Below are 19734 nucleotides of genomic sequence, written 5' to 3' on the forward strand. Positions count from 1 at the left end.
AGCTACCTTCTCTCCTCTCAGTGTCTCCAGGTCAGTGAGTAGCTACCTTCTCTCCTCTCAGTGTCTCCAGGTCAGTGAGTAGCTACCTTCTCTCCTCTCAGTGTCTCCAGGTCAGTGAGTAGCTACCTTCTCTCCTCTCTCAGTGTCTCCAGGTCAGTGAGTAGCTACCTTCTCTCCTCTCTCAGTGTCTCCAGGTCAGTGAGTAGCTACCTTCTCTCCTCTCAGTGTCTCCAGGTCAGTGAGTAGCTACCTTCTCTCCTCTCAGTGTCTCCAGGTCAGTGAGTAGCTACCTTCTCTCCTCTCTCAGTGTCTCCAGGTCAGTGAGTAGCTACCTTCTCTCCTCTCTCAGTGTCTCCAGGTCAGTGAGTAGCTACCTTCTCTCCTCTCTGTGTCTCCAGGTCAGTGAGTAGCTACCTTCTCTCCTCTCTCAGTGTCTCCAGGTCAGTGAGTAGCTACCTTCTCTCCTCTCAGTGTCTCCAGGTCAGTGAGTAGCTACCTTCTCTCCTCTCAGTGTCTCCAGGTCAGTGAGTAGCTACCTTCTCTCCTCTCAGTGTCTCCAGGTCAGTGAGTAGCTACCTTCTCTCCTCTCAGTGTCTCCAGGTCAGTGAGTAGCTACCTTCTCTCCTCTCTCAGTGTCTCCAGGTCAGTGAGTAGCTACCTTCTCTCCTCTCAGTGTCTCCAGGTCAGTGAGTAGCTACCTTCTCTCCTCTCAGTGTCTCCAGGTCAGTGAGTAGCTACCTTCTCTCCTCTCAGTGTCTCCAGGTCAGTGAGTAGCTACCTTCTCTCCTCTCAGTGTCTCCAGGTCAGTGAGTAGCTACCTTCTCTCCTCTCTCAGTGTCTCCAGGTCAGTGAGTAGCTACCTTCTCTCCTCTCAGTGTCTCCAGGTCAGTGAGTAGCTACCTTCTCTCCTCTCAGTGTCTCCAGGTCAGTGAGTAGCTACCTTCTCTCCTCTCAGTGTCTCCAGGTCAGTGAGTAGCTACCTTCTCTCCTCTCTCAGTGTCTCCAGGTCAGTGAGTAGCTACCTTCTCTCCTCTCAGTGTCTCCAGGTCAGTGAGTAGCTACCTTCTCTCCTCTCTCAGTGTCTCCAGGTCAGTGAGTAGCTACCTTCTCTCCTCTCAGTGTCTCCAGGTCAGTGAGTAGCTACCTTCTCTCCTCTCTCAGTGTCTCCAGGTCAGTGAGTAGCTACCTTCTCTCCTCTCAGTGTCTCCAGGTCAGTGAGTAGCTACCTTCTCTCCTCTCTCAGTGTCTCCAGGTCAGTGAGTAGCTACCTTCTCTCCTCTCTCAGTGTCTCCAGGTCAGTGAGTAGCTACCTTCTCTCCTCTCAGTGTCTCCAGGTCAGTGAGTAGCTACCTTCTCTCCTCTCAGTGTCTCCAGGTCAGTGAGTAGCTACCTTCTCTCCTCTCAGTGTCTCCAGGTCAGTGAGTAGCTACCTTCTCTCCTCTCTCAGTGTCTCCAGGTCAGTGAGTAGCTACCTTCTCTCCTCTCAGTGTCTCCAGGTCAGTGAGTAGCTACCTTCTCTCCTCTCAGTGTCTCCAGGTCAGTGAGTAGCCTACCTTCTCTCCTATCTCAGTGTTGTCTCCAGCCGGTAGGATCTCCAGGTCAGGCAGGAGGGCGCAGGCCTCCACTACTCGGTGGTACCAGCCCTCCTTCCTCTCCTGACCAAAAACAATGTTGTCCTTCAGGGTGGCGTTCTGGATCCAGGCCTGCTGAGGCACGTAGGCCACCGAGCCCTGGAGGAGAAACACAGGAGACATCGTTAGTCCCCGTTATCAAGATCAATACACCTCCTGACAACAGGAATACACCTCCTGACAACAGTAATACACCTCCTGACAACAGGAATACACCTCCTGACAACAGTAATACACCTCCTGACAACAGTAATACACCTCCTGACAACAGGAATACACCTCCAACAGGAATACACCTCCTGACAACAGGAATACACCTCCTGACAACAGGAATACACCTCCTGACAACAGGAATACACCTCCTGACAACAGGAATACACCTCCTGACAACAGGAATACACCTCCTGACAACAGTAATACACCTCCTGACAACAGGAATACACCTCCTGACAACAGGAATACACCTCCTGACAACAGTAATACACCTCCTGACAACAGGAATACACCTCCTGACAACAGTAATACACCTCCTGACAACAGGAATACACCTCCTGACAACAGGAATACACCTCCTGACAACAGGAATACACCTCCTGACAACAGTAATACACCTCCTGACAACAGGAATACACCTCCTGACAACAGGAATACACCTCCTGACAACAGTAATACACCTCCTGACAACAGGAATACACCTCCTGACAACAGGAATACACCTCCTGACAACAGGAATACACCTCCTGACAACAGGAATACACCTCCTGACAACAGTAATACACCTCCTGACAACAGTAATACACCTCCTGACAACAGTAATACACCTCCTGACAACAGTAATACACCTCCTGACAACAGTAATACACCTCCTGACAACAGTAATACACCTCCTGACAACAGGAATACACCTCCTGACAACAGTAATACACCTCCTGTTTACACCTCCTGACAACAGGAATACACCTCCTGACAACAGTAATACACCTCCTGACAACAGTAATACACCTCCTGACAACAGGAATACACCTCCAACAGGAATACACCTCCTGACAACAGTAATACACCTCCTGACAACAGGAATACACCTCCTGACAACAGGAATACACCTCCTGACAACAGTAATACACCTCCTGACAACAGTAATACACCTCCTGACAACAGGAATACACCTCCTGACAACAGGAATACACCTCCTGACAACAGTAATACACCTCCTGACAACAGGAATACACCTCCTGACAACAGTAATACACCTCCTGACAACAGTAATACACCTCCTGACAACAGGAATACACCTCCCTGACAACAGTAATACACCTCCTGACAACAGGAATACACCTGACAACAGTAATACACCTCCTGACAACAGGAATACACCTCCTGACAACAGTAATACACCTCCTGACAACAGGAATACACCTCCTGACAACAGTAATACACCTCCTGACAACAGGAATACACCTCCTGACAACAGGAATACACCTCCTGACAACAGTAATACACCTCCTGACAACAGGAATACACCTCCTGACAACAGGAATACACCTCCTGACAACAGTAATACACCTCCTGACAACAGTAATACACCTCCTGACAACAGGAATACACCTCCTGACAACAGTAATACACCTCCTGACAACAGTAATACACCTCCTGACAACAGGAATACACCTCCTGACAACAGGAATACACCTCCTGACAACAGTAATACACCTCCTGACAACAGGAATACACCTCCTGACAACAGTAATACACCTCCCTGACAACAGGAATACACCTCCTGACAACAGTAATACACCTCCTGACAACAGGAATACACCTCCTGACAACAGGAATACACCTCCTGACAACAGGAATACACCTCCTGACAACAGGAATACACCTCCTGACAACAGTAATACACCTCCTGACAACAGGAATACACCTGACAACAGTAATACACCTCCTGACAACAGTAATACACCTCCTGACAACAGTAATACACCTCCTGACAACAGGAATACACCTCCTGACAACAGTAATACACCTCCTGACAACAGTAATACACCTCCTGACAACAGGAATACACCTCCTGACAACAGTAATACACCTCCTGACAACAGGAATACACCTCCTGACAACAGTAATACACCTCCTGACAACAGGAATACACCTCCTGACAACAGGAATACACCTCCTGACAACAGTAATACACCTCCTGACAACAGGAATACACCTCCTGACAACAGTAATACACCTCCTGACAACAGGAATACACCTCCTGACAACAGTAATACACCTCCTGACAACAGTAATACACCTCCTGACAACAGGAATACACCTCCTGACAACAGGAATACACCTCCTGACAACAGTAATACACCTCCTGACAACAGGAATACACCTCCTGACAACAGGAATACACCTCCTGACAACAGTAATACACCTCCTGACAACAGGAATACACCTCCTGACAACAGTAATACACCTGACAACAGGAATACACCTCCTGACAACAGTAATACACCTCCTGACAACAGGAATACACCTCCTGACAACAGGAATACACCTCCAGCCAACATGAAGGAATTATCAAACCACTGCTGCCCCAACCTGGAATATATAACCATCAAGTGTCGACCGTTCTTCCTTCCGAGGGAGTTAACGGCGATCATCCTTGTCGGAGTGTATATTCCACCGCAAGCCAGCGACAGTGCCGCGCTCTCTAGGCTTCACGACGAAGTAAACAAACTCCAAGCAGCGAACGTTAACGCCGCCATTGTAGTAGTGGGTGATTTCAATAGCGCCAATCTGAGAAAGGTCTTACCTGACTTCTATCAGCATGTGACTTGTAACACCAGAGGCGGTAACATTTTAGACCACTGTTACACGCAATTCAAGGGTGGATACAAGGCTCATTCTGCTAGTGGCTTTGGGAAGTCTGATCATGCGGCCATCTTTCTTTCTCCAAAGTACAAACAAAAAATCAAGAGCACACCTGTAGTCTCGCGAGAGGTGCAGAAACGGGATGTGACGTCAGAGGAGACGCTCCAAGCTGCGCTTGAGTGCACAGACTGGGGGGTGTTCCGCGACACAGATAACATTAATGTCTACACGGAGACAGTGCTGGACTTTGTTCGTACTTTGGTGGAAGAAACAATCCCCACTACCATAATTAAAGTTTACCCAAATCAAAAACCCTGGGTAGACAAATCCGTCCGTGAAGCTCTGAAAGCGCGCACCAAAGCATACAACGACGGCCTGGTGGCAGGCAACATGAATGACCACAAGGTGGCGCGATACAACGTAAGGAGGACAGTAGTAGAGGCAAAACGGCGCTACAGGGATAAAATTGAACTCCAGTTTGAACAGGCCGACTCCAGAGCTATGTGGCAGAGGCTCAAAACGATGACAGACTACAAAGGCACCTCCCTCAAACTGAACAGTGATATCTCCTTAGCAAATGACCTCAATACCTTCTATGCGAGGTTTGATGCTGGTAATAACAACACCAGCCCACAAGCCACGGCAATGGGGGGGGGGGGGCGGGGTCTGCTGCTGATGGAGACTCAGTGTTCAGGGTAACAGAGCATGAGGTGAGGCGGACCTTTAAAAAAGTGAATATCAGGAAGGCAGCAGGACCGGACGGCATCCCCGGCCGCGTCCTAAAAGTCTGTGCCGACCAACTGGCCCCGGTATTCACTGACATATTTAACCTGTCCTTAGAACAGGCTGTCATCCCCACCTGCCTGAAGAAGTCCACTATTATCCCTGTACCCAAGAAATCCAAGCCTGCTTGCCTCAACGACTACCGCCCTGTAGCTCTCACCTCCATAGCCATGAAGTGCTTTGAGAAGCTACTAAAGGGCTACATCTGCTCCTCCCTCCCCATCAACATGGACCCCCTGCAATTTGCATACCGCCACCACAGGTCCACGGAGGACGCCATAGCCCATGTGCTGCACACAGCAGCATCACACCTGGACAAGAGGAAGGGGAACTATGTGAGAATGCTATTCATCGACTACAGCTCGGCATTCAATACCATAGTCCCCTCCAAACTCATAGCCAAGCTCAGGGACCTGGGCTTGAACTATGACCTCTGCCAGTGGGTCTTGGACTTCCTGACGGGCAGACCCCAGGTGGTGAGAGCAGGCAACTGCACCTCCTCACCCATCACCCTAAACATAGGGGCCCCCCAGGGCTGTGTTCTGAGTCCCCTCCTCTACTCCCTGTACACACACGACTGTGTGGCTCAGCGGAGTAGCAACACAATCATCACATTTGCTGACGACACAGTGGTGGTGGGCCTGATCTCTGCAAACGACGAGAGGGCCTACCTGGATGAGGTCAAGGTCCTGGCGGGATGGTGCCAGGAAAACAGCCTCTCCCTGAACGTCAGCAAAACAAAGGAGATGATTGTGGACTTCAGGAGGTCGGGGGTCAAGGACTACAGCCCCCTCAGCATCGATGGGGCACCGGTTGAGAGAGTGAACAGCTTTAAGTACCTCGGAGCCTACATATCCGAGGACTTGACATGGACCACACACATTGACAGTGTTGTGAAGAAGGCACGACAACGCCTCTACTTCCTCAGGCGCCAAAGGAAGTTCCAAGTCAGTCAGAAGATCCTTAAGAACTTCTACTCATGTACAATAGAGAGCATCCTGACTGGCAACATCACCTCCTGGTTTGGGAATAGCACTGCACAAGACCGAAGCAGACTACAAAGAGTGACGCGTTCAGCCGAACGCACAATTGGAGGGGGGCTCCCCACCCTCCAGAACATTTACAACAAGCGGTGCAGGGGCAAGGCTAAGAGAATCATTAAGGACTCCAGTCACCCGAACAACTGCCTCTTTGAACTGCTGCGGTCAGGCAAGCGATACCGGAGTCTCAAGGCGAGCACAGAAAGACTCAGAAGAAGCTTCTATCCCCAGGCCATCAGGCTGCTCAACGAACAATGAACACTACACAACAACCATCAAACGCACATAGCACACACATCCACACGCACACACTCACTTTAAACAAACACACTGTAGCACCCACTCCCCACACTTTATAGCACACACTCACTTTAAACAAACACACTGTAGCACCCACTCCCCACACTTTATATTTATTGATAAAGGATTGCACTACAACTCGTACACCTTACTGTAAATTGTACCTAATTTGTACCTCATCCCATTTCTGCTTTGCACTATATAGTATTGTATATTAGTACACTGCATAGTATTGTATATTATATGGTAACTCAGTTACGTCTATTCTGCTTCGAACATTGTACATATGTCTATACTGAACACTGTGACCTAATTTTCTACTTCTAATTTACCATGCTATACTATGTTATTTGATACTTATCTTGTCTAGCACAGTCTCTGGAGCGTAACAGTAAGAAGCATTTTGTATAAAAGTATTATGTACTTCTGTATGACAACTATTAAAGAAACTTGAAACTTGACAACAGTAATACACCTCCTGACAACAGGAATACACCTCCTGACAACAGGAATACACCTCCTGACAACAGTAATACACCTCCTGACAACAGTAATACACCTCCTGACAACAGTAATACACCTCCTGACAACAGGAATACACCTCCTGACAACAGGAATACACCTCCTGACAACAGTAATACACCTCCTGACAACAGGAATACACCTCCTGACAACAGTAATACACCTCCTGACAACAGTAATACACCTCCTGACAACAGGAATACACCTCCTGACAACAGTAATACACCTCCTGACAACAGGAATACACCTCCTGACAACAGGAATACACCTCCTGACAACAGTAATACACCTCCAGACAACAGTAATACACCTCCTGACAACAGTAATACACCTCCTGACAACAGGAATACACCTCCTGACAACAGGAATACACCTCCTGACAACAGGAATACACCTCCTGACAACAGTAATACACCTGACAACAGTAATACACCTCCTGACAACAGTAATACACCTGACAACAGGAATACACCTCCTGACAACAGGAATACACCTCCTGACAACAGGAATACACCTCCTGACAACAGGAATACACCTCCTGACAACAGTAATACACCTCCAGACAACAGGAATACACCTCCTGACAACAGTAATACACCTGACAACAGGAATACACCTCCTGACAACAGGAATACACCTCCTGACAACAGGAATACACCTCCTGACAACAGTAATACACCTGACAACAGTAATACACCTCCTGACAACAGTAATACACCTGACAACAGGAATACACCTCCTGACAACCTCCTTTCATACGGCCAGTTCCTGGAATCTCCCGTAGACATTCTGGCGGTTGTCGACAAAAAAGGTGAGCGTTGTGCTTTTTATTATAATATCCGTCGGAGATTCTGCGGGAGGAAAAAGTGAGCTGGCTGTGTGACTGGTTTTTGGATGGACGACTAGAAAATGAACACGAGTGGTGAGGTGTTGACACTAGGGCGAATCCTCTTTTAACAGGCTATAAATGCGCCACTAATCAATTTTAATTGCATGTTTTCGACCTATCTGGTCAAACTTTTCTCTCTGGTCAAACTTTTCTCTGACCTTTTACAAACACTCTCGCCCATTCCCCACTTCCCTTGTTATATCTATATGGCTGTTTGTAGAACCAGGTTAACTGTGTCCTGGCTGTAGCATTGTAGTAAAACCAGGTTAACTGTGTCCTGGCTGTTAGTAGAACCAGGTTAACTGTGTCCTGGCTGTGGCTGTTTGTAGAACCAGGTTAACTGTGTCCTGGCTGTAGTAGAACCAGGTTAACTGTGTCCTGGCTGTTAGTAAAACCAGGTTAACTGTGTCCTGGCTGTAGCATTGTAGAACCAGGTTAACTGTGTCCTGGCTGTAGTAGAACCAGGTTAACTGTGTCCTGGCTGTTAGTAGGTTCCGTCCCTCTCACACAAGCCACACACACACTTACAAATAGGACCCTCAAAACACACACATCTCTCACGTACACACATAACTCTCTCAGAGACACATACACACTCATTCTCATCTAGGAGAGACAGCGCTCCGAGAGGGATGTGAGTTCACTCTGATCTTTTTAAGAACGAAGATAGTAGATAGTGTGGGTAGCTACAGAGAGGCTAGCTGTGATAATATGAGCAGAGAGTGAAAAACAATTTGGGCAGCGTTTGACGAGACTCTAGTTTGTTTCCACTGTTGGGCCTTGACACACACCGACACACAGACACACACACACACATTCCTGTGTCACAATACACACATACAATACACACACACGTCTGTGCAAAGACACACAGACACACACAGACACACACAGATATACACACACACTCACCACACACAGACACACACACACAGACACACACACACACATTCCTGTGTCACAATACACACATACAATACACACACACGTCTGTGCAAAGACACACAGACACACACAGACACACACAGACATACACACACACTCACCACACACAGACACACACACACAGACACACACACACAGTCACCACACACAGACACACACACACACACACACACACACACACACACACAGTCACACACACACACAGTCAGCACAGACACACACAGACGCACACACACACAGTCACACAGACACACACACCGACACACAGACACACACACACACATTCCTGTGTCACAATACACACATACAATACACACACACGTCTGTGCAAAGACACACAGACACACACAGACACACACAGACATACACACACACTCACCACACACAGACACACACACACAGACACACACACACACACACACACAGTCACCACACACAGACACACACACACACACACACACACACAGTCACACGCACACACACACACAGTCAGCACAGACACACACAGACGCACACACATACAGTCACACACACCGACACACACACACACACACATTCCTGTGTCCCGGTAGACAGCGGGTTGTGAGGCAAGCGGGTGGAGTTAAACACCTATTTATAAGAAACCTGCTGATTACATACATACACACATTCCTGTGTCACAATACACACAGACAATACACACACACGTCTGTGCAAAGACACACAGACACACACAGTCACACACACACAGTCAGCACAGACACACACAGACGGACACACACACATACACAGCACACACACACAGTCACACACACACAGTCACACACACACACACACACAGTCACACACACAGACAAACACAGTCACACACACACACACACACACAGTCACACACAGACGCACACACACACACAGACACACACACCGACATACACACACACACACACACAGTCACACACACACACACACAGTCACAAACAGACGCACACACACACACACACACACACAGTCACACACACACACACACACAGTCACACACACACACACACAGTCACACACAGACAAACAGTCACACACACACACAGTCACACACAGACGCACACACACACACACCGACATACACACACACACACACACACAGTCACACACACACACACACAGTCACACACAGACAAACACAAACAAGCACACACACACACACACACACACACACAGACACACACACACACACACACACAGTCACACACACACACACACACAGTCACACACAGACACAAACAGACGCACACACACAGTCTCACACAGACACACACACAGACACATTCACTCACACACATACTCTTTCACTCACACACACACTCATTACACACACACACACACACACAATAAGCACACACACACACTAAACAACGATGCATACAGCAGAAGACATACTGTTAGACCAGAACCCGCTCCTAAAAAACCTAATTCTCAAGGTAGGTGTCCGTTGGCAGAGGCGTACAAAGGCCGGGGACACAAAATGGCCTTCCGGAGGTACTTTTGATCTCGACGTATGCGAAGAGATGAATGTAATGATTCGTAACCACAAGCCAGGCGACAACAGCAAAAAGAGGTTGAAAAAGAGGACAGAAGAGTTGGGGGTAATGAAGCTCTACGCCCAGAAGGGGAGAGCATACAGGCAGGAAGCTTTAGCGCTAAATCAGAGAGAGACGGATATAGGGAAACCAACATCCCCACCTTATGTCACGCAATTGCCGGTGGGCACTGTGACAATAAGAGGAGAATATGAGGAGACGGAATTAGGGACCCCCGCTAGGTCAGAAACCTCCGCTAGATCAGAGACCTCCCTTAGGCGAGATACCCCCCCCAAACTGACCCCGCAGGATCTCTATCCGAAAGACCTGGCGGCATATGGCGAGACAGTACGTCGGAAGTTGTATACTGCAGAGGAAGAGGAGGTAGAGAACCTGGGCAGGCAGAGGGAGGGAGTCGGGAGGAAGATAGAGGAAGAGCCCCGTCAGAATGTGGCACAGCAGACATCAGAGAAACACGGAGCGTGTGGCCACACTAAACTGTTGACTGAGGAGGAAGATGAGAATGACACGAAACCAGGACAGGAGAAAGGAAACATTACAGGAACCCTGACTTTCGCCCCTACATTCGTGGGAAGTGTGACAAGCACAGGCCAGTTTCCCCTGCTAATAAAGGGGAACGATATCTTTCACATGCCATGGTCACCTCTAGACATCGATGGTTTAATAGTAAGACTACCGGACCTTTCAGAAGGAGCCTCCAGGTGGATCACGCAGTTTGAGGAAAATACGTCATCTTTTCTGCTAGCAGTGGGTGACGTCAAATCCCTGTTGACGCGTTTGCTAGGAGTTGGTGCCTGCCGGGACATCATGGGTGATACATCGATGCGAGTGGCATGCGACACGCAGGCCCATGATGGAGACATATTCAACGCGCATAGAGCGGCGTTGTGGTACAAACTCAGGAATCAATATCCATCACGTATTAATCCGGCAAAACTGGCAGGCAACCCCATAATGGAGACGGAAGGGCCTGGCGCCTATGTGAACAAAGTACTGAAGGAGTGGAGAGGTGAGCTAGGACACAACCCAGAAATTGACCCGTTGCAGAGAGCGATGTTTAGAGAAAGTGTGATGAGAGGGCTTCCAGAGGTGGTTAAGAATAGACTGGAAGACGTGGTGGGGTTAATGGACATGACTTATCCTTTGTTCTGTGCACATGTAACACATAGTGTGGAGAAGCAAAGGGCTCAGGAGCAGAAAGTCAGGGATCAGGATAGAAATGACGCAAGGAAGTTAACTCAGCAACAACTGCAGCCCCAAAGGAGGCTGCAGGCAGTAATGGTGTCATCTGCTACCTCTCCACCCATGCAGGACCAGGGACCCCCGCCTGCACCTCAGGTAGTGAGAAGCTATGGCTATAGTTCACAGAACCAGGCGTCCAGGCGGCAGGCAGGGAATGGGCAATCAGGCCCACGGTTTACACAGGGACCGGGGAACGAACAACAGTTTCCCCGTTTCCACTGTTGGAACTGCGGCATGCAGGGACACAGGGAAATGAGATGTGGGCAACCATACCGTCCCGGCTCGGAGTATGGAAGACCCGTGCGCCAGGGGGAGTCACAAGGGCCCTACAACCAGGGGGAGACAGGAGGGCCCCGAAACCAGGGGGGTAATCACTAGGGGTGCCCAGAGAATGCGACGGGGGGAAATCAAATGATTGTGGTTTCCAAGGGAGCTGAGCAAGAACCTATTCTGCAGGTCCTAGTGGAGGGCAAATTAACAGAGATGATGGCAGACACTGGAGCAGGTTTTTCCTGCATAAAGCAAAAATACGCCGCTCACTTACCCCAGTCTGGACAGTATGTTCGGACAGTCGGATTCTCGGGAAAAACACAATTAATACCCACGTCAGATCCAATCTCTATGACGTATAACAACAAGACCATAACAATACCTGTATTAATTTCGGACAGCACCCCGCGCAATCTCTTGGGACGAGATGCAATGTGTAAACTAGGCTGTAAAATCCTATGTACGCCTGAGGGGATTCAAATTGAACAAGACGTGTACCAAATGATGTTACAAGGGACAGGGGAGAAAGAGGCCACTGTGTTCTGGCTGGGCAACATAGATGCAGAGCTGCAAAGGGTCTGTGACCCCTGGGAGCCATTTCTGAAAACCCAACTGCCTCAGTCTAGACAAACACACATGGAGGCACATTGCACACTACAGTATTTGACGAATAGTGACCTAGTTAGGAACAAGGCATGGTTGCAGGGACAGCCCGAGCAGGTGCAGATTAACTCATCTACGATAATTGTAGGGAGACAGGGCGCGGCGTTGAGGGTTAACACAAGTAAGTATCTACGGGAACAACATAGACTAAGAGACGCCGCCCCACACATCACTCTGAGAATAAATCCTGGTTACGAATCCGAACATCTAGGTTCAATGATACAGGAATCCGAGACTCAAAGGTGGGTCTCCACGGAATCTCCGCTAATTTGGAACAGCGCAGATGGGAGTTTCATAAAAATAATGATTTCCTTTTCAGTTTTGGCAAAACCGCAAGTAATCAGATTACCAGGAGACCCTTGCGTTATTCCAGAGGCGGATGCTTTGCTGGAACAGGACATGTTGGCACGCACCCCAGAACGGTTGTGGTCAAAACACGACACAGATGTGGGTCTAATATTGTCGGCACAGCCAGTGAAGGTCAGGTTAAAGAAGGGTTGTAGACCACCCTTTATCAGACAGTATACAATGAAGCCAGAGTCGGAGGAAGCTATATCACATCAGATTGAGGGACTGTTAAAGGGGGGAGTGCTCGTCCCTTTCAAATCCAGATGTAATACACCTATCCACCCAGTGCTAAAGGCGGACAGGGCTAGGTACAGACTGGTACACGATTTGAGGGCGGTGAACGACGTGGTGTCTGGACCAGAGGCGGAAGTCGCTAATCCACACACCCTCCTGACAAACATCCCGAGTAGCTCGCAGTACTATACGGTCATTGATCTCACGCAGGCATTCTTCAGTGTTCCATTGGAAAAAGAGTCTCAGTATCTGTTTGCTTTTACCCACAGGGGGAAACAATACTCTTACACCCGGTTGCCACAAGGGTTCGCGCACTCGCCACATTACTTCTCGAAGGCGCTCAAGGAAGACTTGCAAGGAGTGTGCGACACACTACTCAGCACGGTTTTACTGTATGCAGATGACATTCTAATCTGCTCGGATACACGTCAGCAGTGCCATGAGGACTCCATCAAAGTTTTGAGTGGATTGGCCGTGGGAGGCCACAAGGCATCCCATTCAAAACTGCAGTACTGCCAGCCAAAAGTTGAGTACTTGTCTCGCGTCATTCAGAAGGGCATAAAAAACATCTCACCCACGCAACTCGAAGCTGTATCCAAGGCACCTAGGCCATTGACGGTCCGACAGATGATGACGTTTTTAGGGATGACTGGGTACAGCTCTGAGTGGGTGGAGGACTATACGATAGCGACAGCGCCGTTGAGGATGATGATAAAAGAGGCGGGTACAGACAAGCTTCGCGCTCCCTTGACATGGACCGAGGAGGGGGAGGACGCGTTCATAAACATTAAGCGTCTGTTGTTACAGGCCCCTGCCCTGGCGCTGCCGGATTATGAGAAGTGTTTCCACCTATTCGTCTCACATAGAGCGCAGCATGCGACAGCTGTCCTGACTCAAACACAGGGGGGGAGTGGGAAAAAACAACCGATAGCATATTACTCTAGAGCTCTTTCGCCGGTAGAGCAGGGTCTGCCACCTTGTTATCAGGCCCTGGCCGCAGCACATTTGATGTATGAGAAAGCAACGGCCGTGACAATGGGATATGACATTTGCATTTGGACACATCACAAATTGGCAAACTTGATTGAAAGAGGCAAATTTGTTCTGACCAGCCAACGGCAACAGGCTTACATGAGGCTCCTGCAGTACTCGGATGTTACGATAAAAACATGCCACGGCAGTAACCCGGCGGATCTGGTACCACTCCCGAGCGAGGGTCAACCGCATGAGTGCGAGGTGGAGGTACAGGCTTTCGTAAAACTCCGTCCTGATTTGGGAGTCGACCCGCTCGCGATAGCAGAACTCTCGCTTTTTGTGGATGGGTCCTGCTATCGGGAGGGGGGAAATTTAAGGTCAGGATACGCCGTCGTACAGTGCAAACCTAACGGAGAAACACTAACAAGAAAGGCCGGACAATGCATGCAACCATGTTCGGCCCAGCTTGCAGAACTAATAGCACTAACAGAAGCATGCATAATAGCTAAAGATCGCACGGTTAACATCTTTACAGACTCTGCTTATGCGCATGGCGTATGCCACCTATTCGCGGCCATTTGGAAGGCAAGAGGCTTTAAGAAATCGGACGGCTCACCGATCCTTCACCACAAGCAGGTTGTGGCGCTTATTCAGGCTGTAAAGTTGCCCAAAAGCATTGCTATCGTAAAGTGCCAGGCACACAGAAAAGACCTGTCCTTTGTGACGACGGGAAACAACGCGGCGGACGAGGCCGCGACGGCGGCGGCTGCGGTGCCGTCCACGGCTGTTCTGATGTTTGCGGCCGAACTGACGACTGAGGTAACTGAGGATAATTTGAGTGATCTTCAGGACTCAGCCACGCAGGCCGAGAAACAGTCGTGGACGGAGAGGGGGGCTGTAAGGGGGGCAGATGGTCTGTGGAGGAGTCATAACGGTTTGATAGTCGCCTCCATCGATCTTCTGTCCTTGGTGATACCTGAGGCTCATGGTGTTGATCACTGTGGAAGAGCAGAGACCCTGAAACGAATCACGAAAATGGGATTTTGGTCCCCAAAGCTTCAGGCACAAATTGACGTTACACTAGCCAGGTGTTTAACATGCTTACAGGGCAATGTGCGCAAAGGAGTACCGACAGTGGCGGCTTACACACCCCTCCCTGAGGGACCATTCAGACACCTGATTATGGACTACATGGATATGATAACGCCAGTGCAGGGCAAACGATACCTCCTGGTAGTAGAGGACTGCTTTATTCGCTGGATTGAGGCCATTCCATCTAAACACAAGAACGCGGACACAGTGATCAAGTTCCTGTGTCGCGAGGTCGTTCCGAGATTTGGAATTCCCACGATATTACAAAGCGATAATGGCCGCGAGTTCATCGACAAGGTGGTTAAAGGGCTGATGCAGAAATTAGGTATAAGACAGCGCCTTTCCTGTGTCTATAGTCCCGGGTCGCAGGGAAAGGTGGAAAGGGCCAATCTGGTCATTAAGAACAAACTGTTGAAAATCTGTATGCAAACTAAGCTTAACTGGATTGATGCTTTGCCACTTGCTCTGATGGCTATTAGAAGCAGCGTAAACCGCCAAACACAGCTAACACCGCATGAAATGCTTACAGGCCGCAGCATGCCAACACCGCCATTTAGACACCTGGCTAGGGGCCCGGCATTAGATATTTTTGAGCAAGATCTGAAAAAATATCTTCAGCAAGTGACTAAAATACATGAAGCTGTGTTTCGACAGGAGCAGAGAAAGGAGAAAAAGCGGGTGAAGGAGGCGGAGAAGGAAGCCACCAAACCGAGGCTGATCCCTGGGGACCTGGTCTTCGTAAAGGTCCACAAGAGAAAGTGGTCATCACCCCGGAGAGAGGGCCCGTACGAGGTGATCCGATCGACTGGAACGGCAGTCCAAGTCAAAGGATCAGCGACCTGGTTCCACTTCAATCACTGCATAAAGGCCAGCGGCGATCTCTTGGGGGATACAATCGATCGCAGTTATGCAGAACCCGACATGGAGGGCCCGAGACGGCAACTGGAAGGTGCAGTGCCTGCTGATGCTCCCGCAGATGTTGGCAGCAGTGTGCGGACGGTCGGCCGGGGGCAACGACGTCATTGAGAACCGTCACGGTCGACCCGTCCTTGAGGATGACGGGTTTGAGTGGGTAGGAGTCCCACGGGGTCCCGCTCAGGCTCAAGTACCGGCAGGCTTTCATGACCAGGCTCAGAATCAGGCGCCCCCTCTGCCCTCCATCGAGGAAGGGGGGGAGAAGATAAGACTACAACCAAAAGGGGTGTTTCCCGGAGGACCGCAAGGGCATGTTTTTGATTTTGACCATTCCCCCGTTACAGGCGGGGATACTTACCACTATACTAACGAGGATCGGGTTGTGGGGGTAGATAGGAGGGTTGAGCCTGTCCCGAACCAAGCACAGGGGACAGGGGTGAGGGGAAAAAGGGAGGTCAAGGACACTGAGTCGGAAGAGGTGGGGGGACAGGATATGTTCCAGAGGACAGCCGGAACGTTGAGGGACTCAGTGGGCTCACTCTGGGCCAGGTTGAGGGGTTTGCTTCCTTCCGGGGAACAAGATGGGGGCGACTATGACTATGACGAGGAAGACCCGGAGGCTGACCCGATGTATAGGGCGGCTTTAGGGAATGAGTGGTTTAAGTGGGTCCAGTACACGAGCGCGCAGAATCAGATAGAGGATTGTTATGTCTGCTCCAAGGCACGTCCGGATAGGCTGCTGGTGAAGGGCACGAAGTTCAGTTGGGCTCAGTGTGACAGGGACGCAGAGGCATGGGAGGGGCCCCATAATAGTCGCCCTTGGTGCGAGGCAGAGTGTTTGGGGTTTCTCGGCTCTAGTCGTTTTAAGGCGGCAGGAAACGTCACGGATTTCAAGGATGTCACTATGCGGGAACGTTGTAGGAAATTGGATGTACGTGTGCAGGGGGTAGCGACGGGGTTGCCAATACCCAGAGGTGTCAAACTATGGCTGACCAAGGATTTCGAGTGCTTGCAAAAGGAGGGGACCCGGGACGTAGGGGAGGTGGCAGAGGGGCGGTGCACTACTATTTGGAGCATCACGACTAACTGCACGAAAGAAGGAAAGTGTGGACACGGGGTCGTGTTCCGAGGCCATGGCTAAGCTGAAGGATTTGAGGGAGGAGTTGAGGGGGAATTCTGGCCGGAATGAAGAATGGTGGGGGAGTGGGGTGTTGGAAAGATTGGGACAGTGGGGAAGCATAGTGATGCAGACGGGGATATCCATTGGGGTGGCAGGGTTGATATTGGTTCTCCTTTTCTGTTGTGGTATGCCTCTCTTGGGTAGGCTGGTAACTTCACACGTAACGAGCCGAATGCTGATGGTGGGACAGAAAGAGATTGAGCCACAAATCGGGCCATGCCCTCAGCTTTATGCTGCCTTAGAGGGAGACGAGGGGATAGAGGATTAGGGGTATGGTGAGGTAGGGACATTTTCTTTCTGTTTGGTTCAGTTTTGTTTGTTTTATTCCTTTAACTAGGCGTATGGTGAGGAAGGGACATTTTCTTTCTGTTTGGTTCAGTTTTGTTTGTTTTATTCCTTTGACTTCAAAAAGAAAAAAAAAAAAATGTAAAGGTTTTTTGAAGACATTTTGTATTGGTTCTTTCCTTTAAGAGTGACGGGGGATGGTCTGAGTGATGGTTTATTTTTTATTATTTTTGTTTATTTTACTCATGGTCCTGGTCAAACCGGAATGGGAAGAGGCATCGGTATGGAATGGTACGGAGTGTCGGTTCTGAGCCTGAGGAAGCATTGAGAAGAAGTGTTCTGGGGATCGGTTCTGGGGACTGAAGGGACAAAGGGGGGGGCTAACGCAGTGGGCAAGATGGGCACCTCCCGTCGAAGATGGGGGGACACGTGGTGAGGTCGGGACCAGCGCCTCCCGTCCAGGCATGGGGACATGCTTCTACGGGGACTGGAGGTGTGGCGTGGTGGTTGCTGTATTGGCAACATGTGACTTTTGGCAATACGGTGAGGAGACTATGGCGTGGGCATGGAAGGGGGGCTGAGCGATGGACACTAGGACTCAATGTTATGGAAGAGACAATGTCATTTTTTTGGGGGAGGGATGTTCTATGTTTAGTTCTGACGGTCAACTTCTCCTTTCCCTGATGAGAGTCGCGGTTTCCGGCCGGAACTGTGGCTCATTTGGTAAGCGGTGGAGGTTGGGGGGATTTGTCTGTCAGGTTAGGATTATAAATTGGGGTGTTTTTTTGATGTTTTATTATTACTCTTGTTTTGAGCGGTTTTGTGTTTATTGTGAGAACGGTAGTCAGCCTTTGTTGGTCCGTTAGGGGTCCAGTGAATGAAGTAAGCGTTCTTGTTTAGTTAGACATTTAAAATGTATTAGGTTTCTTGTTTAGATTAGGCATTTAAACTTTTATTATGTAAATATGGTTTCTCGTTTAGTTAGACGTTCACATTTTCTTGGTTATATGATTTGGGTGGGACTAGGGATAGCCCCAAATGGGGGAATGTTGGGGAAAATGTGTATATGAAGTGAACTAGTTTAATATGGGTCAACTAAGCAGTACTGAAAGACGGTCTGGCTGATGTTCTTAAAACAATTTGGAGATAGGCAGATAGACATTTCAGTACATCACGTTGTGTGCTTTAATCTTATACATCATATCTTGTCCTTTTCTCTCTTTCATACACAAACATATACACACACATCTCACTAATCTTTTCTCTCTTTCATACACAAACATATACACACACATCTCACTAATCTTTTCTCTCTTTCATACACACACATATACACACACACATCTCACTAATCTTGACTCTCTCTTTCATACATACACATATACACACACACATCTCACTAATCTTGCATCTCTCTTCGATGTTAAATCTATGTTCTTCTTAATGTCTTTATCTCTCTTCGATGTTCTTAATGTTTTTATCTCTCTTCGATGTTAAATCTATGTTCTTCTTAATGTCTTTATCTCTCTTCGATGTTAAATCTACGTGTCATCTTAATGTACGTCATGTCATATCTGATATGATATGACACATCATCATATCTGTCATGTGGGGGCAGGGCTGAGAAGGGGTTTATCTGACAAGCACAGGGGTTGAGGAGGGAGAGTGTTTTTTGTTCAAGCCGTGGTGACCGTCTTCTCGATCCATAGCTCTGCTGTTAAAACTTTCTTTCATTAAACAAATTGCCTGTTGAAATTGGAAATATCGTCTCCTGCTGTGTTAACAACTACTCAGCCACAACACGACGTTAAATCATTTATTTAGTATGGGTGATATGTTGATCGGAGCAGGTTGTATGTAATAATCAAACACGCTGAAACTCACCGCAGCTTCCTCGTAGCGTTGGGCGATCAGCGTGGAGCAGAAAGTTCGCTATTATGGGATGTCGATCTAGTTGGTCCAGTTCCAGGTTGTATAATACTAT

At 48.9% G+C, this 19734-nt stretch overlaps 1 protein-coding gene across 1 annotated transcript in view; it reads right to left on the minus strand.

Moving 5' to 3' along the window:
• The window catches only part of abcc1 (ATP binding cassette subfamily C member 1 (ABCC1 blood group)), a gene marked incomplete at its 3' end in the record, with an annotated part of 263456 nt that overhangs the window by 110308 nt on the left and 133414 nt on the right, over positions 1 to 19734 (minus strand). Inside the window, exon 17 of the mRNA XM_084326017.1 lies at positions 1554 to 1730. Coding sequence (XP_084182143.1) covers positions 1554 to 1730 — 177 coding nt within the window. The remainder of the gene's footprint in view (positions 1 to 1553; positions 1731 to 19734) is intronic.

This window comes from Notolepis coatsorum (assembly GCF_963971535.1).
Source record: "Notolepis coatsorum genome assembly, chromosome: 12".
NCBI classification, from domain to species: domain Eukaryota; kingdom Metazoa; phylum Chordata; class Actinopteri; order Aulopiformes; family Paralepididae; genus Notolepis; species Notolepis coatsorum.